A 23,577-nucleotide genomic window follows, 5' to 3' on the forward strand; every position below is an offset into this window, starting at 1 on the left:
GAAATAAAACAGCACGTTACGGCTGACGCCGATATCAGCTTACCGTACCTTGTTTGAGTTCTCCACTAATTTATGCAAATATAGTCCATTCTGATTGGAGAGTGAAGCAAGGACGATTGGAGAAAGGTTGAAAGGAAGCAACTCCGTTTTTTATCGACGGAGGTCGGTGTAAGAACACTCGTGCGTTACTGAGAAAGTGTATGACAATCGTGTGTTTGCAGAGGTAAGATGGATTTGGCCTCTTGGCGAGACGTCGTGACATTTTGCTAGCAATCTGCATACTTCCGGGTATTTTCCGTAGGCCTGAGATCCGTAGGCAGGCCTTGTTTGGCCATGTGAATTGAGAACGAGGAAAAGAAATACGTTTTTGTTCTGTTCCTGCCTCTCGTGAAAATCGTAGAAACAGCCAAGAGTCAAATATCAATCTGAATGCGACTTGGCGCCTGCGGGTGTGGGAATGCTCCAGGGGAATCGGATAGGATTTGCAGACAGAAGCCCCTGCTGCTGGTATTCCGCTTCTGGCCGCGCCGCTCTGTGTGTTAGATGACTGCTACTAGATCAACATTTCAAAATTCTTATCTGGAGAAAAAGTGGCCTCGCTGTTACTTAGCAGCAAGATTTCTTAAAGCGGTCCGTGAAAGTGCGAATCGTTGCGAGGGGGGTGTATGGGGGCGGAACTTTTTTCACGTCTATTGTTCGAGTAAGCCCTTGCTAGATTCACTGAGAATAGGAGCACCTTCTATCGCTGATCACTTCATCTCAGCCATTCGTGCATTCACTAAAACGTAAATCTCCCTCTGATAAAAAGACATTGGTTTGGCCATTTTATTAGGCAATATTGGCTTTCAACGGAGGCGGGTCGGGGAAATAGTTTGCAATCAGTGCAATAGATTGCAATCAGTGGGAGGAGCTAAAACATCCAGGATAAACACAACTAGTTTTATTTCTATAGGAAATCATGGATTTTGGTTGATTATTAATGCTTGGGTTTATTCTGGCTGTTTAAAATAGGACTACCCTATCCAGTTAGATGGCTGGAGAGCGATATGAACTCTTAACTCTTTGCTACCATCTCGGGTCCTCCAATTTTTTGCAGCCCAAATCTGGTAGCCCTTCTTAAAAGACATGGGGCGGGGTGAGACTGAGAAGTTAAACAAAACAAAATGTGAAAGAAGATAATAGCATAGACCTTGTCTGTGAAGCCTCCAGGAGTCAGGTTCAACTTGGAGAAGATTTTACATTTTATTCTCCTTTTGCAATTTTGCCCTCTAAGACAGAAATCAGATAATATTTCATGTTCAATCTACTATCTCTTGTACCTTTAGAGAAAACTTAAATAATGTTGTGGCTGACTTGGGGAAAGGGGCTCTGAAAGAAAATTGTCAGAAATATCATTGGAAGCACAAACTTCACTTCTTACCCATTTCTTGGATATATAAATGCTAATTATCACACATTTCCTTCTGTTTATCACTTGAAATCTCAACATACAGTTTGACTCCTTTGGAAAGTGCTGTGTTTATAATGCTACAAAAGTGCTATTTTCAATGTGTGGTCTGCGAGGATGGTATATCATTAAAAGAAAAAATTGTGAAGTGCTACAGTCAAAGAATGAGTGTGAATCCATCTGTATGGCTTTTGTGTTATCCTCCCATCCTCTTCAATTTGGGCTAGGCTCAATAAGATTTTTTTATATTTTAATATATGATACAATTATCCAGGTAGAGGTTTTGCATCCGCAATGGCCTAAAGAATGACACACATAGTTGCCAAGATTGAGTAAAATGCTGCTGCTTTTAGAACGGAAAATTTTTATATTTTTGAATTGTCAAGGATACAGTTGTATGCAAACTTGAGAGTAAGCATTGTTAAACTGATAGAATTTACTGCTGCATCAACATGTACAGGATTGCTTAAAATATGGAAAGACCTGGGCAGATAGCCTGATTGTCAACAGAATGAATATTATATATCTTTCTTGTATTCTGTCAACTGTACTTACAGGTCAAAGACTAAGAGCCAATTTATCACATTTACTCAGAAACAAGGAAAAATATGGAAGCAATTTTAAATCCTAAAGAATCTGCCAAGATTATAGCAGAAAACAGCAAAGATGTGTACATTGAAGATAATGGTGTTCAAAAGGTTGCAGAGATGTTGTTTGACAAAGTTACAGAGAAAGAATTCAGTGTGGCTGGCTGGAAGTCTTCCCATGAGTTAAACCCTCAAGCAGCAAGTGAAGATGCAGTGAACTGGGTGTTCGTTACTGATGCGCTCAATTTTTCCTTTTGGTCTGAACACGAAGACCATAAATGTTTGGTGAAATACAAAGGCAAGAGTTATAGTGGCTATTGGTCTCTTTGTGCTGCCATCAACAGAGCATGTGATGAAGGTTAGTTTTCTGAATTAAATTGATTTAGATGTTCACTCAAAGGTCTGTTCCAGGACCTCTTTGCAAAATTATACTGCTCACCTTTGGATTTATGTTTGGACTTCATACTACAGATATACAAATAGCAATAGAATAAACATGGCTCTTTCATGGAGTAGAATGTAGTCTATAAGAACCTGTGTGATTATGAATTTGTTATTCTTTATGGTTCCATCAAACTCTCTTGTAACATAGCAATGAATCATTTCAGTGGCTAAGCAACCTATTACATTTAATAAGTAGCATAAAAAATGTTTTCTCATGTTCAAAGTATCAAGACTCAAATTAGGCTTACTTTTTTTTCTCCCCAGAATCTGTTCATCAGACCAGCAATTAGACAAAATAAAAATAAAGACCTTCCCATTAGAGGGATTTCCCCCTTTTAATTTTCTCTACCAGAATGAGGAATATGGAGAAAGTTGGCTGCAATAGCAGAGGATTAACTCTCAGGTGGCTTCTCACTACAAATCTGACAGGGTCTAATCTGGATTGGGATCTGGAACTTGCTTTCAATAATAATAAAAAAAATGAGGAAACTTCACATGACATACCCTATCATAAAGTGTTAGTTGAAAAAGGATCAGAAAATGACTGTAAGGAGTATTTAGATGCTCCTTGCCTTGCCTCTGTTATGGATACTTGGCCACTAAACTGATGCCTTCATGGTATTAGGTAGAGAAGCCTTGAGAGCAGTGTAGTAGAAGGAGGCTGGCCCTGACTGGACAGCTGTCTCAAATTTCATTTTAATTTCTCTTTTAGTCTTCTCCCTTTAATAGAGAAGTATCAACAGAATTGGGCTGCACTGAATAAGATGCATGCCTCTGTGAAATTTACAAGTAGAGCATTAGCAGGAAAAGGTAACATTTTCCTCTTTTTAGCCTAAACATCAGGTATTCAGATGTATTACTTAACTTTCACAACTGATAGTTTTTCATGGAAAACATAGGTTGACATTTTATATCTGTCAACATATATGTCAGCTAGAAGAAGCATTAGAATCTAAAGTTTGGAAGAGGACCCTAAGAATTTAAAATAGCTTAATAAGACTGGAGAGATACAGCCACCGTCTTTTTGGAGACATCAGTTATTTCTGTAAACGACTCTAAATAAAATATGAATAATCTCTCATTTGGCAGTTATGGAATGCTCACAAGGACTTACTATGAACTGACATTTAGTTCACTGCTTTCTGCTTATTGGTAAATATTTACCATTTTTTTAATAATCTGAACACAAAAGTATATTAAATCATGATTCAGATAGTATTTTAACATTCAGAGGTAAATTAACTGAGAAATAAATTGTTTAGTTGTTTCAATAATCAGTGCAAATAAACTCTGTTTAGTTGTTTCCTAATTAGAACATTTTCTAATTCCTTTGTGTTATATTTTACTAATTATTTCAAATGTAATTAATAATTTTTGTTGTTGTTGTCCTTTCTGAAGGAATACCCATTACTAGTGCTTCTTATTATGCCACTATGACCCTGGATCAGGTGAAGCATGCATTTCGCTCTGACACAGAGGCGCCCATGCCTTTAATCGAGGAGAGACATCATGTGCTAAATGAAGCTGGAACTATTCTCCTGGAGAAATTTGGGGGCTCCTTCCTCACATGTGTTAAGAAAAGTGGAAAAAGTGCCCAGAAATTATTACAGATAATAGTGGAAAATTTCCCATCTTTTAGAGATGAGGCTACATTTCAGGTAAATCTTATAGTTTGTAATAATCTGTGTTTTCAGCTAACAACTCTGTTACATATTTTTAGGGCAAGAAAGATGGACAAGGAGCTGCTGCAAACATCAGTGCCTCATTTGGTGCTGTGGAAGAGTGGAAAATACCACAGCACACATCACCTATGATCTTATCATTTATCATAGATAGGCCATTGATGGTGTGACCAATATCCCCAAACTGCTATGGATACTGTAATCCATCATTAAGTGTTATGAGAATTATGTTCGATGAATTCATGTCATGGTGACAATGATCATTCATTACAGTGGATATATTCTTTATCCCTCTTGATTTTCAGTGTAATTTTTTTTTTCATTTTCAAACATTTATTATTATTTTTTAACTGAATCATTCCTCCACCCATTAATTTGTGGGGAAAATACAATTAAGACAGTACAAGCATAGAATCATCTTTTACTGATTAAATAAAACAATTGTTCAGTTTTGGCCTCATAACAAACCACAATATATTTTTAGTATGGAGCTAAAACTATGATTTGAGAAGCCAAACCAAAAGTGAAATAATGATTTAAAGCTTCTTATCTATCTTTAATTCTATTGCTCAATAGTCTCTTAGCAGCAGCAGCCACAGAACCATGACTATGGTTTGTAATTGTAGGCATTATGTCAGAAATATAGTTAGTATATGCTATTTTTTCCAAACCCCCTTCAAATCAGGAAAAACAAAAGTGAGTTGGCCATAGGGAAGGCAAATCCATATAAGAGCATACCTTGTCTAGCTACACTCAGTCACAAAATTAATACTTTGAATTTTGTAGGACTCTTCATCAGGAAAGGTGGTAAGAAAAATAAAAAGGGACAGGGGGCAGTTGCTGACATTCAAGCCACGGGATCATCAGACTGAAAGCAGAATGTGGGAATGGGGAACAGTTATTTTAATTGGACTTTGTCTGGTGCTGAGTGGTTTTCCAGGGACATATTCTCAAAAACTGCTCAAAAGAGTCAAACATTGATATCTTATAGAGTCCTTGAGGTTTTCTGAGCTTGGTTGTTTTCTTGCAGACATTTCATTACCCGGCTAGGTAACATCATCAGTGTTAGAAGGATTTGCTCTCTGTTTATATACAGTAGCTTGCCCTGTCAGTGTTGGTGGGGGTATGGTTTTCTCCTTGGTAATTCCTTGATTAGGCCGCTGTTTACTGCTTGATTGTTTGTCTGAGTTGGTCATTCCTTGATTGCTTGTCTGAGTTGGTAGTTCAATACAAAATAAAATCAAAATAGAGCAATAGAAAATCTTGGTAACTTCAGTCTTCTTAAGGCAGTGTTCTGTCAATGAAGCTCTTTCCGTCAGTACTTACTTTAGTACAGATCTTCTGTAGGCAAGAATCTTCTGTGGGGGGGGAGGGGTTGTCAAAAAAAAAAAAAGTCAAGGGGGTGACCATGACTGCAATCGGGATGGTACAGGCCACCATCTTGCCTTTTTTTTACCATACCCCTAATGGGTAGCACTTGTAGGCAGAATGAGAGAGGAGGTGAACTTGTAGTGTCTTCCACATAAAGTTTTCCATGTCTACCCATCATCTACTCCAAAGGGTTTCAAGGATTCTCGGGAAAAAAATGGAAAATAACGCTGAGTGTAATGATACTTCCTTTCTGCTGGTTGCAATGTCTCATCCCAAAAGCATTTTCCTTTCATTATATTAGTAAATAAAAATAAGCTTTTTATGTTTAGAATTAGCAGTATAGGAACCACATTTATCCACCGTGTCTTCCTAAATAGTGTCCATTATATAATTGACAAAGATAAGTTGGTTGTAGCATTTTTCATGCCATTGAAGAGAAGGTAATTCAGTGCCAGTCAAGCTTCCTTGTTTGGAGTTGAACAAAGCAAAAATATGTTGGAATTCCTTCCTGTTACAATACTAATGGACATTTTATTTTAAATTCCAAAAGAAAGAAAAATGCATATAATTGTAAAGGCAAAAACTAAGCAAGTCTAAGAATAATTTATTCATCATGATGCTTGAATATAAGCAAGAAATACTACAGTTTTGAGAGCTATAAAAGAACTAGAACATAGTGTCTGTGCAGTTTATAATTGTCACCTTGAACTTTCACATTAATTTTCCAGAAACTCTTTAAAGGAATATAGTGAGATATCAATTGATGCTTACACAGGTAAACAATTCATTCTGACTTTCATTGTATATCACAGAAATGCAAAAATTACAGGTAGTCCTCAACTTACAACCATTCGTTTAACGACCGTCCAAAGTTACGATGGCGCTGAAAAAAGTGACTTACAACCAGTCCTTGCATTTAAGACCTTTGCAGTGTCCCCACAGTCACGTGATCAAAATTTGGGTGCTTGGCAACTGGCATGTATTTATGACAGTTGCAGGTTCCCGGGGTCACGGGATCACCATTTGCAACCTTCCCAGGGGACTTCTGACAAGCAAAGTCATTGGAGGAAACCAGATTCGCTTAACGACCATGGCAAAAAAGGTCATAAAATCGGGCACAACTTACTTAATGACCGCATTGCTTAGCGATAGAAAATCCAGTCCTGCATGTGGTCGTAAGTTGAGGACTATCTGTACTGTAAAGTTAAGTATATTTATACTCTGCTGCAGAAATCCAGATGTTGAGAGATGGTAACAAAATCATAATAGCAAACCTTCATACTAAAAGTTGTTGAATTAAGGGGTTCTTGGTGCTCTCTGAGTTTGGTGGTTTGTTTGCAGACGTTTCATTATTCAACTAGGTAACATCAGTGCGTGTTGATAATGTTACCTAGTTGGGTAATGAAATGTCTGTAAGCAAACAAACAAGCTCAGAGAGCACCAAGAACCCCACAGTTCAACCCTGAGCTACATATATTCTCTTCAATTGTTGAAATAATTTTTCAATCATTCTAATTATTTTGTCCCCCCCCCCCACTGCTTTTCCTCCCAGGGTAGAAAGGTGGCTTTTTACAAACGGGCACAGATCCTTGTGGCTGACACCTGGAGTGTGCTGGAAGGGAAAGGAGATGGCTGCTTCAGTGATATTTCCACAATGACTATATTTGCCGATTATAGGATACCACAAGTTCTTGTTCATTTAGGAGCAATGAGATATTCAGAAGAACTAATGAACAAACTTAAGAAAGGTATTAACTATTCATGATCATGAAGAATTTCTATTTCACATGCCACTTTATACCAGTAGTCCTTTGATGTATATTTTTTTAAAAAGCTGAAATAAACATATTAGAGGTTAAGTTCTATTACAAGAGTTTTCCATTCCATGAAAGTACAGTCTACAATCCTCACAGTATAAATGCAAAGGACCGTGCTAATTTAATAACTTACTTTTTTCACTTTTATTTTGTAGAAGAAAAAAATAAAAGGGAAAAGGAGGATTTTAATGATCACTCTGTGCCAAATATTCTATTCTGGTATTTCATTTATAGAGTGTCATTTTTTGTCTAGGAAACGAGAGCTTTCATTTTAAATTATTTCTAACAGTGATGAACATGAAGAATTTGATAAAGACATGTATACCTGCCTTTATTTTTTTTTTTCTGATACCTCAATCCATGTGCACTTGTGGTTTGCCCAATCTCAGCTTCCTTCCATCCATCCATGTACCTTTCTAACAGCAGTGTTCACAGGAGTCGAAAGTCAAGATGGCAATTGTGACCACGAGTTAAACCCCTTGTATGAGTGTCAGTGTTGCTTGCGTGTACAAAGAGGCAGGGATTCATTCATGAGGTTGCAACTGCCATCTTAACCAACTGAGCAAGTCTAATATCTAGATTGCAACCCATTTTTACTGTACCTTGTGGTCTGTTGACATTGTGAGCCACCCAGAATAGTTTTGGAGTCAGATTGTGTTTAATTCTAATTAAATATTTTTTTAAAAAAAATCTAGTGGGGATATTTCATAATGCCAGAGCCATAACAGAAAGCAGTTATGGCCTTGGCTCTCCTCATGTCACATAAGCAGGGAACAATTAACAACTTCTTCCAGAACTTGTGTATTAGATGGGAGGCCAATTTTATTTGGAGGTGGTGGTTCTGAAGACACCTAGCTGGCAAGCCATGTAGTTTTTAAAGTTAAAATCAGATTTTGAACTTCACGCAGAAGCTTATTGGCAACCCATACAGGTTCCATAGCATGTGTATAAGGTACTCCTGGCAACCAACAGCTGCTACTATGCAGGCTACTATATTTTCTACCAGTTGCAGTTGATGAGTGATCCTCAAAGGCAGCCTCATGTAGAGTATTGATAAGGGCATGAGTTACCATTGCAATTGTACTCCAGGTAGGGCTGCATTTAGCACACTAGCCAAAGGTGAGCAATGGCATTCTAGCTGTGGCCTTCATCTGCTCATCAAGCAGAGCTGTGAATCCAGGAGGATCCTAACTTGCAGACTTGCTTCTTCAAGAATAGTGTCTTCCCCTTGAGAGTTAACACCAGAGCTTACTGAGAACTTTAATAAGCAAACAGAAATTCTACCTTCTTAGGATTTAGCTTTATTTAATTATGTATTTATGTACGTATTTATTTATTATTAAATTTGTATGCCGCCCATCTCCCCCAATGGGTGACTCTGGGCGGCTCACAATTAAAAATCAAAAGCCTATAAACAATTAAAATACCCCATAAATAAATATTCAATCCATTAAAATCCACTATAAAACAAACACTATACATAAATACTAAAGACATTCAAGATGATGGGGGGGGGGTAAAATCAATTACCCCACAAGCCACTTCCACTGATGCGAGCCCCCATCCAGCCCCCAGGCCTTCTGGCATAGCCAGGATTTATCCTGTTTTGTCTTTTCCAGACACTCGGATAAGACTTTTCATCTTCTTTCAACAATACAATTGCTGACATTTTATCAATCTATTTGAAAAAAATTAACTTTTATCAGGGTTGAAAAATTGTCTTCCAAGAGTTTATTAAATACTTGATTGCACATGCTGCAATTCCATGACTGGGATTTTTTTCAAGAAGTTCAATAGCTGCAGGTAGTTGAACATTTAGCTTTATTAGGGAGGTATACTGTATTGGCTTGCTTACAAATTCTCTGTTTAAATATACCACTGATAGTATTGTACTTACTTGTCTACTCCAAAATAAGCTCTAATTAAGCTAGTTCAATGACCTTCACTCCCTACTAATATATATCAGAAGCACTAGGAATCTCTTATTTAATCCAACCTGTGGAAATTCACTATTCAGCCTGTTAGACCATTTTTCTTGGCTCTGCCACCTTTCTTAATCCTCTTCCATCTTCGTTCCTCCTGTCATTCTGAAATCTATGGCTCTTATCTGATCAGCATGCTGAGTTGAGCTTTTTTCTTTCTGAGATTGCAGTAGTTTGCTTTCATGCATTCTTCTGCAAGATGACCTTTTTCTGTGCAGTACAATGCAGGAAGCAATAATTCCTAATCTATCTCCATGTGAAGCCCCTCCCCTGATATGATGTAAGCAGCCTCTTGGGTAGCAGCCTACCCAGGAAGAGCTATCAAAGATCCTCTTTGGTCAGCACTGTTGGCCACTAATTAGGAAAAGAGTTAGGAATGTTATGAAAGACAAAGAAAGTGTGCGGAATAAGACAGAAATAAATGAGTCAAACTACTGCAACCCCTATCAATTTAGCAGTGTGGTAATTGCTTTGACAGATTAACATACTGAAAATATGTAACTTGAATTACCCTGATTAAAGTAAAAAATGTTAGGTGTACATTGATTAAAATAGCTATTGGGTACACACGGTATTTCCTCTTATATCCCATTTTCTTTATTCATGTTTGTTTTTTTTAATCCTTCCATATCTTGCAGGGCATATGTTCCAGTTTGGAGAAAATCATGAAGTGGAGATTCGAGGTTGTACTATTTGGTGTTGTGAGCTTATTTGCAGAGGTTTGCTTGACCTTTATAAAAAGAAAGGTGAGAACATGAGTGAAAAGATCAATGCAGTTCTCATTGATTATTATCTATGGGACTATGCTCGGAATCATCGAGAAGATATGAAAGGAGTACCTTTTCACCGTGTACGTTCCATATACTATTAATACCATTTACAAATTATAGTGATATAAAGCATCAAATTCTAAATTTTTTATATATACTTTTGAAATTTTACAAAAATTTTGGCACGGCTGCCCATGTATTCACTTGCCACCTAAGATTCTGATCTTTAATGTCCACTTTACCAGAAGAAAGGCATTTTCCTGCATATGCATAGATTCACATTCTGATTCTGTAAGTAATATATTCATTTAATATGTTTGATTAAAAAGGTGTGAAATAGTGTGTAAAGAATCTGGATTATATATAAAATCAAAAGATACTTCACAAATTAGTATTGTAGTAGTCATATTGCCTACTTGTGTGTATGCATGTCTGATTATGCGTGTAAGTAGAAACCATTTCAGTTTACCATTTGATGTACCTTCTAAAGTTGTGTGCTGTTATTTTATTCAAAACATTGTGATGTCATTCAGCAACATTGATTCAAAGTTTGTACACAAGACTTTTTAAAAACAGTCTGAAATTACAAAAGAACAAGACCAGCACCAAAAAAGCAGTCAGCAATATTTAAAGGTATTTTAAAAGCTTGAGCTAACAAAAAGGTTATTGACTGACTCTTTAAAAACTGCTTGATCCTTGTGCATAGTTAAGTGGCAGCATCTAGTTGACTTTGATTCAGAAGATTAAGCAGTAATTGGATGAGAGACTACAGGAAATCTCAGGACTGTAAACTAAAATGGGATTTATTTTTTTTTTAAATCCTGGAAGAAGGCGGTGGCAAACCATCTCTGTATGATTGGCTAAAAGCTACATGACCTTGTGCAGAAAATCACCAGGAACTGAGCTCAACACAAAGAACACTTTTTTATCCATTGATTCTTCTGCATGCAGATATCAGACAATGAGGTGCACAGTTTCTGTAGTCAAATCATGGACTTTTCCTGCTTATCTGTGGTACTTTGCAGAAAAGATTCCAGTGTTCATGAGTCATGTAAGGAAGATAAACCACCCCTGAGCTTGACTTTAGGGGTGATCTGTCCAAATGGCTTTCAAGCAGGGAAGGGGGGTGCGGTTGCGTTTCTCAGTCATGTCTCTCCCCAGTGCAAGCAATGCCTGCACCCCCTACTAAAACATCCACAAGAACAGTTTGGAACTATAGTCTAACAGCCACGTTGCGGAATTAGACGTTTAATTACCGTCTCGGAAATAGCGCCTCTCGGCAGGGCGTCTCTTTTTCACACACATGCCGCTGCACTTTTAATCCAGTAGCACGAATCAGGTAAAGCACATGTCAGTGTAAATTAAGCTCTTAATCATCTGTCTTCGTGATCGTTTTGCTTAGATCAAAATGTGGCAGGCGTTCCTTTCTCGCTTTCAGTTTTTGGGAACGCCGCCAGGCAAGGCTGACGAAAACCGCGGCACCAGTGCGCCTGCGCTAACAGCGCGCTGGGCTCGGCGGCCCATCCGGCGGAGGCGAGGGCGGTGCTGCCGCAGCTCTCTGGAAAGGCGCTAGTTCTCTGTCAGCGGCGGGAGCGTTTCGTAGTTGCCTGGTGAACGAATGTAAACAAAAAGAGGAAGCGAGGGGGTCCGGATGGTGCTGACGCTGTTGTTTGGGGAGTATCTCCCTAGACCTTGGAGTGGGAGCTTGAAAGTCCGCAGCAAGCCCGGCAAGGAGGGTACTGCCTGACAAGCTGCTCCCGCCGCGAGCGAGTCCGTTTGGCCCTTAACCCGAAGGCTAACGTGAATAGCGCAAGCTACGTGGAAGCGCTCGGGAGTGAGTGTGCGTAGGGTGAGTGTGGGCGTGCGGGAGAGACTGGGAGGGGGAGGGTGTTGGTGGTGAGGGTGAGTAAAAACCGGTTAAAAAATCCTCTCAAGAAGTAGCCCCACATCTGTTATGACTTATGGTGCATGCTTGAATACAGTTTTTTTTATGGTACGTCTTTAAGGAAAAAGAAGAAAGACACGCGCACGCCCAGGAAAAAATACAGCACAAAGTGGATAAATAGGGTATTTACAAGCTTCATATACTGAAGCTTTATGGAGGCTAAAGTTTCCACTACTTAATTGACTCGTTTTAAGTAACTAAATGCACGACTTTAAAAACTACAAATCACGGTCAAATTCTGAATGATATGTGAAGCATCAACAGCAACTGACAGCAGCACAGTGTAAATCATAAAATGAGATTAAGAATTACAGCAGTGTATATCTGACCAAGTAAATATGTTAAGCGAAACCTACATTTCAGATGGGGCACAATCTCATGTATTGAGTTATAATCCAAAAATGGATTCCAAGTTCAGTGAATTCTGTGTCAGGTTTACTTTTGAAATGCGAAGCTATTTTGGACAGCAAGGGTACTCCTGCAGTTTAATTAGCCATTCTTTTTCAACAAGAGGCATACAAAGCTCGTTCAGTATACTTTGTGGGAATATAAGGTTTAGTAATATTTAATAAATAGTTTGGAAAGGAAATTTAGCTTTTAAAATCTTTCATTTTATTATAAATCATTTTCCAAAATTGTTGAGCCTTGCAACATTGCTACCAAATATGGAAAAATGATCCAATCTACCAAAATACATTATATTTCTAACATTTTTAGAGAATGAACTGCCCATTTTAGCAATCAATACTGGAGTAATACACCATCGTAAAGCATACAAGTTTTCTCTAATATTTGGTGTGAATTTAATGTTTTTCTTCCTTTGAAAATTACTATATCTAAATTTTGCATCCATTTAATCATACAATCTTTAACTTGTTTTGTTTCTGAGTCATATTTCATTAACATTTTATAAGTAAGGTCCAGAAAATATTCTAAATATAAGGTTTTCAAATTTAGTCAAGTCTTTAGGTGTTCTCCCTTGGTTTTGCTGTACTTTTAAAGCTGTACTACTTATTTTAAGGTATCAAAATGGGTCAGATGGTTCTGACCCTTCTGAAGATAAAGACTTTTAAAAAATCCTTTTGTCTTATTAATAATCAAATTTTGGGTCTATACATTTTATTGTCTTTCTTCTGAATTCATTTCTTTCTGCAAAAGAATATAAGGTTTCAATAATAAGTCAAGAGGTGATAAATCTGGACTGATTCTTTTTTTATATTTATCCCAAACTTTTAATATGCTGCTTATTATTGCATAAACACATATAAGCTGTTCATTTCAGTTTGTATGAATCCAAAGATATTTGTGCAGCCCATCTGGGAGTCTTATTCCCTCAGCGGAAGTGATCCAACCATAGGGATCCAATCTACAATCCAATGCGTAATCCAAGTTAAACAGCTAGCTTGATAATGAAGTTTGAAGTTCAGGGCTGCCAGAAGTCCTCATGCTATGGAATCCTGTATATCTTAAATTTAATTCTTGGCCTTTTATTAGATCATATAAAAGTCTTTTAATACCCTGTTTTCAAATTTTATTAGCACCATTTGGGACCGAAAATTAAGCCTTGGTCGAATGTTCTTTTTAACAGCTGCAATCTTCCTAACCAAGACAGTTTTAATTTTCCCCATCTTTATTATTTTTTATAATAAACAGGTCTTTATTGATTTTTGATAAATATATTCTCATGCATTTAATCTTTTTGATAATGATATTTAACCCTGTTATTTGGTACAAATATTGCTTTTTTTTCTCAGTTAAGTCCATGGCCACTAGGAACTTTATTGATCCGATATCATGACATTGAACCATGCTGCTGTATGTATGCCATTATCGATTCTAAAGAATCCTTTGGCTGAGTAACCGTAAGTACACATCATCAGTATGTAATTTTAGTTTATGTTGTTTAGTTGATAATGTAATTCCTGAAATGTTGATTTTTTTGCCAATGGCTCTAATGCCAATAAGAATATGAAAAGGGGACAGCCTTGTCTTTTCCTCTTCATTGTAGTACTTTTTGTGATTAAAAAAACCATTTAATTTTGTCTTCTTCCTCTATATAAAATACTCTGCATCTATTTAAAAAAATTAGAGCCACAGTTCATCTTTTTCAAAGTCGTAAGCATGAAAGACCATTCCAAATTATCAAAAGCTTTCTCTGCATCAGGAAAGATCATGGTTGCCTTCTTACTGTTCTGATTTTAAATAATACAGTTAAATGAAATTTGCTGGGTCAGTGTATTGTTATCTAGTGTATATGTGTACAAATGAAGGGATTTCACTGCACATCAGTAACTGTAAGCAGACAATCAAGTGTGTGTTATGGTCTTCTTAGTTATTAGCATCGTTCTGCCTAGAAGGGTTTTTTGGAGTGGGAATTTCTTCTGCATCAAGTTATCAAGTTTCTGGCTAATAAAATAAAGTGTGTACCCTGTATTATCTTCATGAGATTTCAGTTTTCCATGCTGCAGATCATTATCATTGTTTAATATATATCCCACTTTTTTGCTCAATGAACATGCTCCTCCCATTCCCTTTATCCATCAAGTAATCCTGTGAAGAGAGTCAATGTAGTGTAGTCGTTAAGGCACCAGGCTAGAAAACTGAAGACCATGAGTTCTAGTCCTACCTTAGGCACAAAGTCAACAGGGTGACTTTGGGCCATTCACTTACTCTCAACCATAGGAAGCAAGCAATGGCAAACCACTTTTGAAAATGTTACAAAGAAAACAGGGATTGACTCAAAGGCACCCCCCCACACAAAATAATCCTGTGAAACATATTACTGTATTTTTCCAACTATAAGACGATACTTTTTTCTCCAATCCTTACGCTAAAAATTGAAGGGCGTCTCATGCAAGGAAGTAAGCCAAGGAGAGAACCGTGCAGTTGCAAAACTGCCTATACTTTGTCTCTGCAAACAGGCTTCCTCCTATTGCTAGCCTCCAATCATGAGTGAAATAGCTTGACTCTGCAAATAGGCTTCCTCCAATCACGAGCCTCCAGTCATGAGTGAAACTGCCCATACTGTCTCTGCAAACAGACTTCCTCCAATCACGAGCCTTATGTAACTGACATCAGCTGATGCTGAACAAACCAATTGGAGAAAGTCTGTTTGCAGAGACAAGCTATTGGCAGTTTTACTTGTGATTGAATGTAATCACTTATGCAAAAGAGCATGGAAATAGAGCTGCAGAGAGATGGTTTGGACCTCCTTCCACCGAGTGTATCAGGTAAATGTTACCTAATTACTAAATAAAAATGTGTTCTGCACTATCTTTAAAATATTGATTTCTTAATTTTGGGTTGGAAAAGTGGGGGTCGTCTTGTACATGGGGGCGTCTTATTGATGGAAAAATACGGTACTATTAAAAGGTTATAATTTGCCTAAAAGTTTGTGTGTTAATCTGAAGTTGGATTTTCATAGTTGATATTGTGCCTTCTCCAGCTAACATTATCTTTTCTCAGCCTGTATTAGATGCCAAGTAGATAGGTGTTTGGTTCATGTAGTTGTCAAGTAGATACAGGTTCAGTTCATGAGAAACAATTACCTCTCAACTTCCTGCTCTTCATGCTCATATAAAATATATAGAAATACTACCCAAAAATATTAGCAATCATATATTTGTGGTAGGATAGGAATGAGCTGCTGTGTGTTTTTCTCTCTCTCTCTTTTTTAAATGTGTTCAGGAGAAGAGTACAGAGCCTCCAAAGCATTTTTAAAAACTAAAACTTAAAAATTGATCAGCATTTTTTTTCCCTTCTACATTAAAAAAGTTTGATTATTGCTATGGGCTTATGTAGCACAAAGCCATGAAGAGAAAATAAAATACTGTTTAAAAATAATAAAAAAGGGACTGTAGCACAGATTTGCAACACTTACTTGTAGTGACATTTCAAATAATATTTAAGAGATAGCCATGGCTCTTGTGCTATTATACCCCATATAATACAATTTTTTGTTTGTTTGTAAGATACTATATATCTATATATGAGAGAGGCCATGGTGACTATGCACAAAAATAGGAGCATAATTATATATTAATATTAAAAGCTTTGGAAGAATAGTGATGATGGCAAGGCATGTAACAGCTGTTCACTTGGAGTCTGTCATGAATAAAACATATTTTCAAGGTTTGTCAGTCTTCTTGTTTCTGGACTGTATTTTAGAAAACAGAGTAAGTTGAGAAGGAGAAGTGCAAGAAGGCTAAAATATGAACTTAAATAGAAAATTTTAAAACACTTTGGTGCAGTCTAAATATAATTTTATATAGATTAATAAAAATCCATTTAATAGTTTGTTATCTGCAAAGGTTGCTAACCAAAATGGTCCTTATTACATTCATATTTAATATAGTTATATATCAACACACACCAATTTATTCAAGCAGTTAATATGTTGAAAGAATAACAGACTGGAGTTTCCATTTAAATACGTGTTCAGGTTGCTCATTCATGCACACAAGTGACTAAGAAGACAGAAACAAGAGAATAGTGATTGTTTTAAAAAATGACATTCAAATTTGATTAGTGTGGAGCAGAAATATTTTAATGGCCTTGAGGCACCTAGAACAAGTTATTTCTAGTTATGAAATGAAAGAATGTGACCATAACAACAGTTTTACACTAGGCTTAAGAACAAAATTTTCTTAAAATTAACATTTTTTTTTTATTTCAAGCAAAAGTAATCTCTAAAATGTTATTTTTTGCTTCCTTTAGAATATCCTTTACCGTCAAATGTAGAAGACTGAAAATAGTATGAAGAAAGGATTAAAGGAAAGTTGTATATATTAAAATAACAAATGCATGTGCTCATATAAGTTACAATGGAAGAGATTCCAGTTAAAGTGGCAGTAAGAATAAGACCTTTACTCTCAAAAGAAATACTTCACAATCATCAAGTATGTGTGAGATTAATCTCAAATACTCAGCAAATTATTATTGGAAAGGACCGTGTCTTCACTTTTGATTTTGTTTTTGGCAAGCATTCAACCCAAGATGAAGTGTATACAACATGTATTAAGCCATTGGTGGCATCTCTGATAGAAGGATATAATGCTACAGTTTTTGCCTATGGACAGACAGGCTCTGGAAAGACTTATACTATTGGAGGAGGTCACATTGGTATGTTCTGAAAAGTTTCTGTTATTATTTAAATATATGCTAGAATTATTGCAAAAGTAATAATCAGAACAATCTTTTCACAAACTGAATGTTTACTGATAAGATAATTGCTGTCCCTGACTCTTATTTTTAGAACAGGGTGGGACTAAAGTTTGGGTTATTTTCATTTAAAATAGCTTAATATGCAACATGAAAATTACAACAGTCTGCCTAACATTTCCATACTACTATCGCTTTGAAGTATTTTAACTTGAAGGAACAAAAAATAATAAAAGTATTATAGGTAATATGACATATTATTTTGATTCTAGTTTTCTGTCACACTGTTTTGTAAATGCTATCAGAATACTAGTTACACTATGTATTTTGAGAGTAATCCTTTATTTTTCTAAAAAGCATTTCTGTCAAATGCCATTTTCTTGCCAAGATACTCATTTTGGAGTATTGATTACATTAAAAAAATTTCTCCAATGCTGTCCACTCTTGGAGATTCCATACAAACTTGTGAGAACATATTTTTCACTTATGTTTCTCTTCTCTTTCTCTCTTCTCTGTTCCCACAAGGAGGGTCCCCCCATCCTTGGAGCAAATTTAGGCTAGATGTTAACCCCAATAGGTACACCAGACCAGGAAAATCAACTCCAGAGAAAGGCTAAAACTATTTTTATTGAGATTGGTTATAATAAAAGAACCTTGCAAGTCTGACTATGCTGTACCTCCTCCTCCTTATAGTTCAGTGAATTAGAGATGTATCTGCTTGAGCTGCTTCTGAATGTTATCTTGTTGTTCTGGACTTTAAAAATGCTTCAGCCCCTTTTGCAGTTCCTGCATATCTTTGTCAAGGTCATCTTCCTTACTCTCTAGTGTTGGAAGCTTCAAGTGACAGGAAAAAGGCTTCAAGTGACAGTAACAGTGCCTATTCTGCAGGCAGGTATAATTGTATATAGTCAGTGGAAGGTAATATGAATTTCAGTAAGAGATGCCTATATTCTCCTTTATATACTCATCATGTGCTGATGTCACAGGATGTATATCAAAAACCGAAACACAAGCCATACTGGTGAGTACGGAGGGTCAAAAGGAGGTATTATTAGTGTCTCAAGTTATCTTAAACTCTGCCGTAGCGTTTTCCCCCTATTTCTTGCTACATTTGTAGTGCCAGATATGAATGTGGACACCAACAAGGTGATAAATTGTCATAATTTATATACAGTGGTACCTTGGTTCATGAACTTAATTCATTCCGTGACTCTGGTCGCACACTGAATTGTTCGTGAATTGAATCAAATTTTCCCATAAGGTTCAATGTAAATACGGTTAATCCGTTCTGACCCCTCCGAATTTGGTCACGACCCGATTTTTGATCGCGTCCCGAATCTAATTTCCCCATAAGGTTCAATGTAATTACGGTTAATCCGTTCTGAACCATATATATTTTTTTTAAACCGCAAAAATATGACACAAAGTACAGCACGAAGAGAGAGAAAGCTAACCTTGCTCGACGCGACTTCTGGCGTGGAGGACAGGAAGACGGGTGGGGAGGCGGATATTGCTTGGAGGGAGAGTTCCCCTCCCTACAGGAAGCTGCGACCATGTGTCACGGGAGGGAAAATGGCCGCCGATTCTGTTCGTAACCTGATCCGGCATTCGCGAATGGAGGCAAAATTTTGCGAACGGACCTGTTTGTGAACCGAATTGTTTGTGAACAGAAGCGTTCGTGAACCAAGGTACCACTGTATTTTATTGAAGAAATGTCAAAGATAACATGTCAAATTAAATACTGCTAATCTGAACCATGATTTAGCATAGCCCCATTTCCAAATGCATAACTGCATGTGGCTTTTTAGTGTAAAATTTTTAATGTAGGGTGCTTAATTAATTTGATATATTTACTAAATGATGTGAAGTCAGAGCTCTTTACAATCCTTTTTCCTCTTTTCCCTTTTTCTTTTCCCTTTACATGGTTATGTGCATCTATCTTTGGAACAAAGACAAATAGTGGTATCAATAAATATGTTTATAGCTTTATAGTTAATTCTTAAGACAACATAATGAACTTAGTTCTGTACATTTAATTAATTAATTTTAAATATTATGATAATTATACTTTTTGTTTATTTACTGATATTTTATTCTTATCCACCATGTGTCCTTTTTTCTTTTATGTAGTTATTTATTCTGTTCCTTTGCGTTCTAATAAATAAATTATTAAAAAAACCCTCACAAAATAATATGAAATCGGAGCTCTTTTCAATCAGAATAAGAATTGCACATCATGCTTTGTTTCATTGAATAAACTACAATTTGCAAAACATGAATCAAAACAAGCCACATTATAGCTCAATGCAATATGTGAATCCTATCCTAAACAGTTTTATCTAAGTAGACCTATTATCAATTCTTCTGAATACATGAAAGCTGGTAGTCAAGACAGAGGACTATGGAGGTAGAGCACCTGCTATCTTCCTCATCTACTTTTATTGTTTTTACTTCTAACTAGAATATATTTAGACTGTATTTATTGGCATTTTGCTTCTAGAATACATAAAGTTTTGCTTAAGAGTGCTAATATTTTGGTTATGATGAATATTCATGCCAGCTGATGCACATGCTGAAGAAAAAGGGGCCACCAACATTAATGTGTATTCTACATGTTTTTTGTACCTTTTTTTTTTTACATATATTAGATAAAGTAGTAGATAGATAAAAGGAATTACAGTGTTATTTTTAAATTTTGCTTGGATTATACTGGTGATAACATTTTCCTTGTGAATGTACTTCCTTAAAACTTACAAGTGACCAGAACACTATGAGTGGTAACCAATGTCACACTGGAGTTGAAGTACATTTCTGCTGGGACTCTTTGACAGGGACTGAGGGAGAAGGGGAGAATCCTCCCCAGTGGGAAGAGACATCTTCTCCCTCAATTCCCCCTACCACAGATCCACCATAGTCCAGAGCTCCCCATCCCAACCTTCTGAAGTGTTTATGGTGTTCTGGGAACTATCAGAAGGAGGAGGAGGAGAGAAAGTGGGCTTCTCTAAACTTTCTTCCACCAGTGTGACATTGAATATTATCCTATGCTTGTTTGGCTTTTACTTAGTTGTTCTTTTCCTATATTTTTATCTCTGATGGTATGACTGATTTATATGACCCTGACAGAACTGAATGTCTCATATTCATAGCTTATTGAACTAAAAGGCATTCAGATTTCTTTTAGCTTTTCAGTATTAATATGATGTTTTTGGAGTCTGCAGATTTTAGTTCTGCGCTTGGATTAAATTCTTTTCATTTTAGCATCGGTTGCAGAAGAAGAGAGAGGTATAATTCCACGGGCAATTCAAGAAATATTTCAGATTATTTCTGAAAACCATAATACTGATTTTACAGTGAAAGTTTCGTACATAGAAGTTTATAAAGAAGAACTCAGAGATCTCCTGGAACTAGAGACCTCTATGAAAGATTTGCATATTAGAGAAGATGAAAAGGGTAATACAGGTAGAAATATAAATTTCAATTAAGTTTTTATTTGCTAATAATTTTGAAGCATTTTTAAAATAATTGTATGTTCATATTCTCAACAGATATACTTCTAAGATGGTAAGTTTATATTATTAAAGTTGAATTATTCAGGAGAAATATAACTTTCATTTTGATACAAAGTACTTTGTACTTTAAATGTGATGCTTTAATAATCTTTGTCAATGTTTTCCCATCATTTAAATCACTAAAAAAGCTCCTTTTAGCAAAGTTAATGTTTTTGCATTGTTCTGCTTTAAACAGACATCCAAAATCAGGAAAGGCCTTTAAATACCTGAGTATCTCTAGAATAACAATGCATGCACTGTTTTCAAATGTCCATTGCAGTGCTATATCTTACGAGTATTTTTTTTTCTCCATTTAAAATTTCCTTCCATCTTCTGTCTCACTCAGAGGCATAGTGGATCATCATAAAATTTGAAATTTTCATACAGATATATACATGTACCGGTTTATCCAAGAGTTTCCCCTACTTTATCTTCTATTGATTTTGCAACCACTTTTTGTGCAATTTAATATAGCTAAAAATATTATAAGAAACTAACTTACACTAAGTGAGATCACCAGTCTGTCAGGCTCAGTGTTTACGCTGACAGGCAGTACCTTTCCAGGATTTCAGACAGGTTTCTTTCCAGTTCTACCTAAGGTAGCAGACATTGAGTGGAACCTTTTGCTTGCAAAGCATTTGTTCTACCACTGAACTATTACCTTTGTAATCTACAAATATATGTATGTTATACTATATACGAATATTCTCAAATACAAGTATGTAAGGGGCAGAACTTGTGCTGTGATATCACAACATATATTTTGTCATTTTGATGAAAGCTTCATTTGTGCAGACACCCATGGTTGCTTTTTTTTATAATATTGGATTTTGTGTTAATTCTTTCTTGCTTAAAAAATAGCTTGATTACCTATATATTTTTAAAAACTTAATCTGAATTTTTCTGAAAATGCTATATTTATAACCTTTATTTTTTAAGTAATTGTTGGTGCCAAAGATTGCCAAGTGGAAAGTGTAGAAGAAGTGATGAGCCTGTTGGAAACAGGGAATGCTGCTAGACATACAGGGACAACACAAATGAATGAGCATTCCAGCCGATCCCATGCTGTTTTTACCATCAGTATTTGTCAACAACAACAGCCTCTGCAGAAGGACACAGACTGTGCACAAAATTCATCCCAAAGTTCAGGACAGTTGATTGCTTCTAAATTCCACTTTGTGGATCTTGCTGGATCAGAAAGAGTTACAAAAACTGGCAACACTGGAGAAAGATTCAAAGAATCAATTCAGATCAACAGTGGTTTACTAGCTCTGGGAAATGTGATAAGTGCTCTTGGAGACCCAAAGAGAAAAAATGCACACATTCCGTACAGGGATGCTAAAATCACACGCATTCTTAAAGACTCTTTAGGAGGCAATGCAAAGACTGTCATGATAACATGTATTAGTCCATCTTCTTCTGATTTTGATGAATCATTAAATTCCATCAAGTATGCTAATAGAGCAAAAAATATTAGGAATAAACCTATTGTCAACTATAACCCAGACTGGGATCGTATAGATGAAATGGAGCTTGCAATCAAGTTGCTTCGGGAAGCCTTGCAAAACCAACAAATTAATGGACAGTCCTCTGGTAGTCAAGGAACGCAGGATTTATGCCAAGACAAAAACAGAATCCGTTGTCTTGAACAGCAGCTTGCTCAGTTTCAAATCGAAAGTTTTAACTTGCGAAATTGCATAGAAGAAGCCTATTTATTTCTTGTTGATTTAAAAAACATTGCTAGCCTATCAAAAAATCAACTTGAAAAACTGCAAGAATGGATCCATGTGGCTCAGGAACTTAGGAGAGAGGCATCTGTTCCCCAGGTGAACAATGGAACAGTAGCTGACCAAGAAGGACCATATCATATCACGATTCTCCAGCTGAAGAGAGAGCTGAAGAAATATCAGGTACTTACTGTACATTTAATATACAGGCCAATAAAAGATTGTATACAGAAGTGTTGTGTGCACATTAACGCAGAGCTTTGTTCAACTGAGTTTACTTTACCTCCCTATTCCAACATGCCAGCATGATCAGTGCTACAAGATAATTTGAGAAGCATATTAGACAACCAAGCATGATAACAGTACCTCAGTTTAGTACAACTCAGTGTTATTAAAGAGATTAATTTTTATTTGGAAACGGTTCCATAGATAATCATTAATACAGCAGAAGAGTTCTTCCCTCAGGGAATGATGGATTTCCTTCAGAGGTCAGAGCTTTGGCAGTTCACCCCAGCCTGAGAAGTATTTCAGTTTAGTATGTTGGAACTCCTCTAGCTGCTTTTCCTATCACAGATCTTTTGTAATTTTTTGCTATTTTTTTTTAGCTCACAGACAATGAGGTGTTCTCTTAAAGACTTCAGTGTTCTTATCTTTCTCTTGGTTACCTAGAGTAATTTCATTCATTTTCATTTCAGCTTGACTCTTATTTCTCTATATAGTTCCTTGGTTTGCAAGTCTTCTGTCTCTTGCCTCTTTCCCCCTGTTCTAAAATGGTTAAGTTACATTTAAGTTGTCATCAATGAGTGTAGCTGTTACAGAAATGATCACTGAATATTGTGATTATAAACATTAGATAAAAATCAATAACTTATTTTATAAGTTATTTACCAGTCTTCACCAACATATCTGAGGAACACCAGATTTGGGAGGCTATAATATAGTATATAAAAATTACAAATAACATTATTTCTGGAGAATTTTATAACATTAGTTCTATTAGGGATCTTTTATAAATTATATGTACATTGGTTGTGTCATAAGCATGGTAAATCCAACATCCAGATATATGATTTTCTTCATTTAGTAATGTTAATTAT

At 36.3% G+C, this 23,577-nt stretch overlaps 2 protein-coding genes across 4 annotated transcripts in view; both read left to right on the forward strand.

Annotated features, from left to right (window-relative positions):
- The first annotated feature begins 69 nt into the window (after window positions 1-69).
- QNG1 (Q-nucleotide N-glycosylase 1) lies at window positions 70-10,488 on the forward strand. Its single transcript, XM_007431995.4, has 5 exons — window positions 70-223; window positions 2,005-2,392; window positions 3,877-4,136; window positions 7,084-7,279; window positions 9,969-10,488. The coding sequence occupies exons 2-5, from the start codon at window positions 2,056-2,058 to the stop codon at window positions 10,199-10,201; spliced, it is 1,026 nt and encodes a 341-aa protein (XP_007432057.1). The 5' UTR covers window positions 70-223; window positions 2,005-2,055; the 3' UTR covers window positions 10,202-10,488.
- Window positions 10,489-11,441: 953 nt separating this feature from the next.
- The window catches only part of KIF27 (kinesin family member 27), a 46,954-nt gene continuing 34,818 nt past the window's right edge, over window positions 11,442-23,577 (forward strand). For 2 of the 3 annotated variants that reach the window (XM_025169032.2, XM_025169033.2), the window contains exons 1-5: window positions 11,442-11,949; window positions 13,800-13,907; window positions 16,762-17,166; window positions 20,464-20,664; window positions 21,693-22,663. In XM_025169032.2, the coding sequence (XP_025024800.1) occupies window positions 16,869-17,166; window positions 20,464-20,664; window positions 21,693-22,663 (1,470 nt within the window). In that variant the 5' untranslated portion in view covers window positions 11,442-11,949; window positions 13,800-13,907; window positions 16,762-16,868. The remainder of the gene's footprint in view (window positions 11,950-13,799; window positions 13,908-16,761; window positions 17,167-20,463; window positions 20,665-21,692; window positions 22,664-23,577) is intronic. The other variant, XM_025169034.2, reaches the window with a different exon arrangement.

The sequence above is a fragment of the Python bivittatus genome, unplaced genomic scaffold (assembly GCF_059951505.1).
Source record: "Python bivittatus isolate LINGU-HERP-01145 unplaced genomic scaffold, Pbiv_v1 ctg000850_np1212, whole genome shotgun sequence".
NCBI classification, from domain to species: Eukaryota; Metazoa; Chordata; class Lepidosauria; order Squamata; family Pythonidae; genus Python; species Python bivittatus.

Bases quoted from the DNA above. Each gene is read 5' to 3' on its own strand.
- QNG1 (XM_007431995.4), top strand. From the start codon at position 2,056: ATGGAAGCAATTTTAAATCCTAAAGAATCTGCCAAGATTATAGCAGAA. The intron at 4,137-7,083 runs GTAAATCTTATA...TTTTCCTCCCAG, and splicing joins GAGATGAGGCTACATTTCAG to GGTAGAAAGGTGGCTTTTTA. The intron at 7,280-9,968 runs GTATTAACTATT...CATATCTTGCAG, and splicing joins AATGAACAAACTTAAGAAAG to GGCATATGTTCCAGTTTGGA.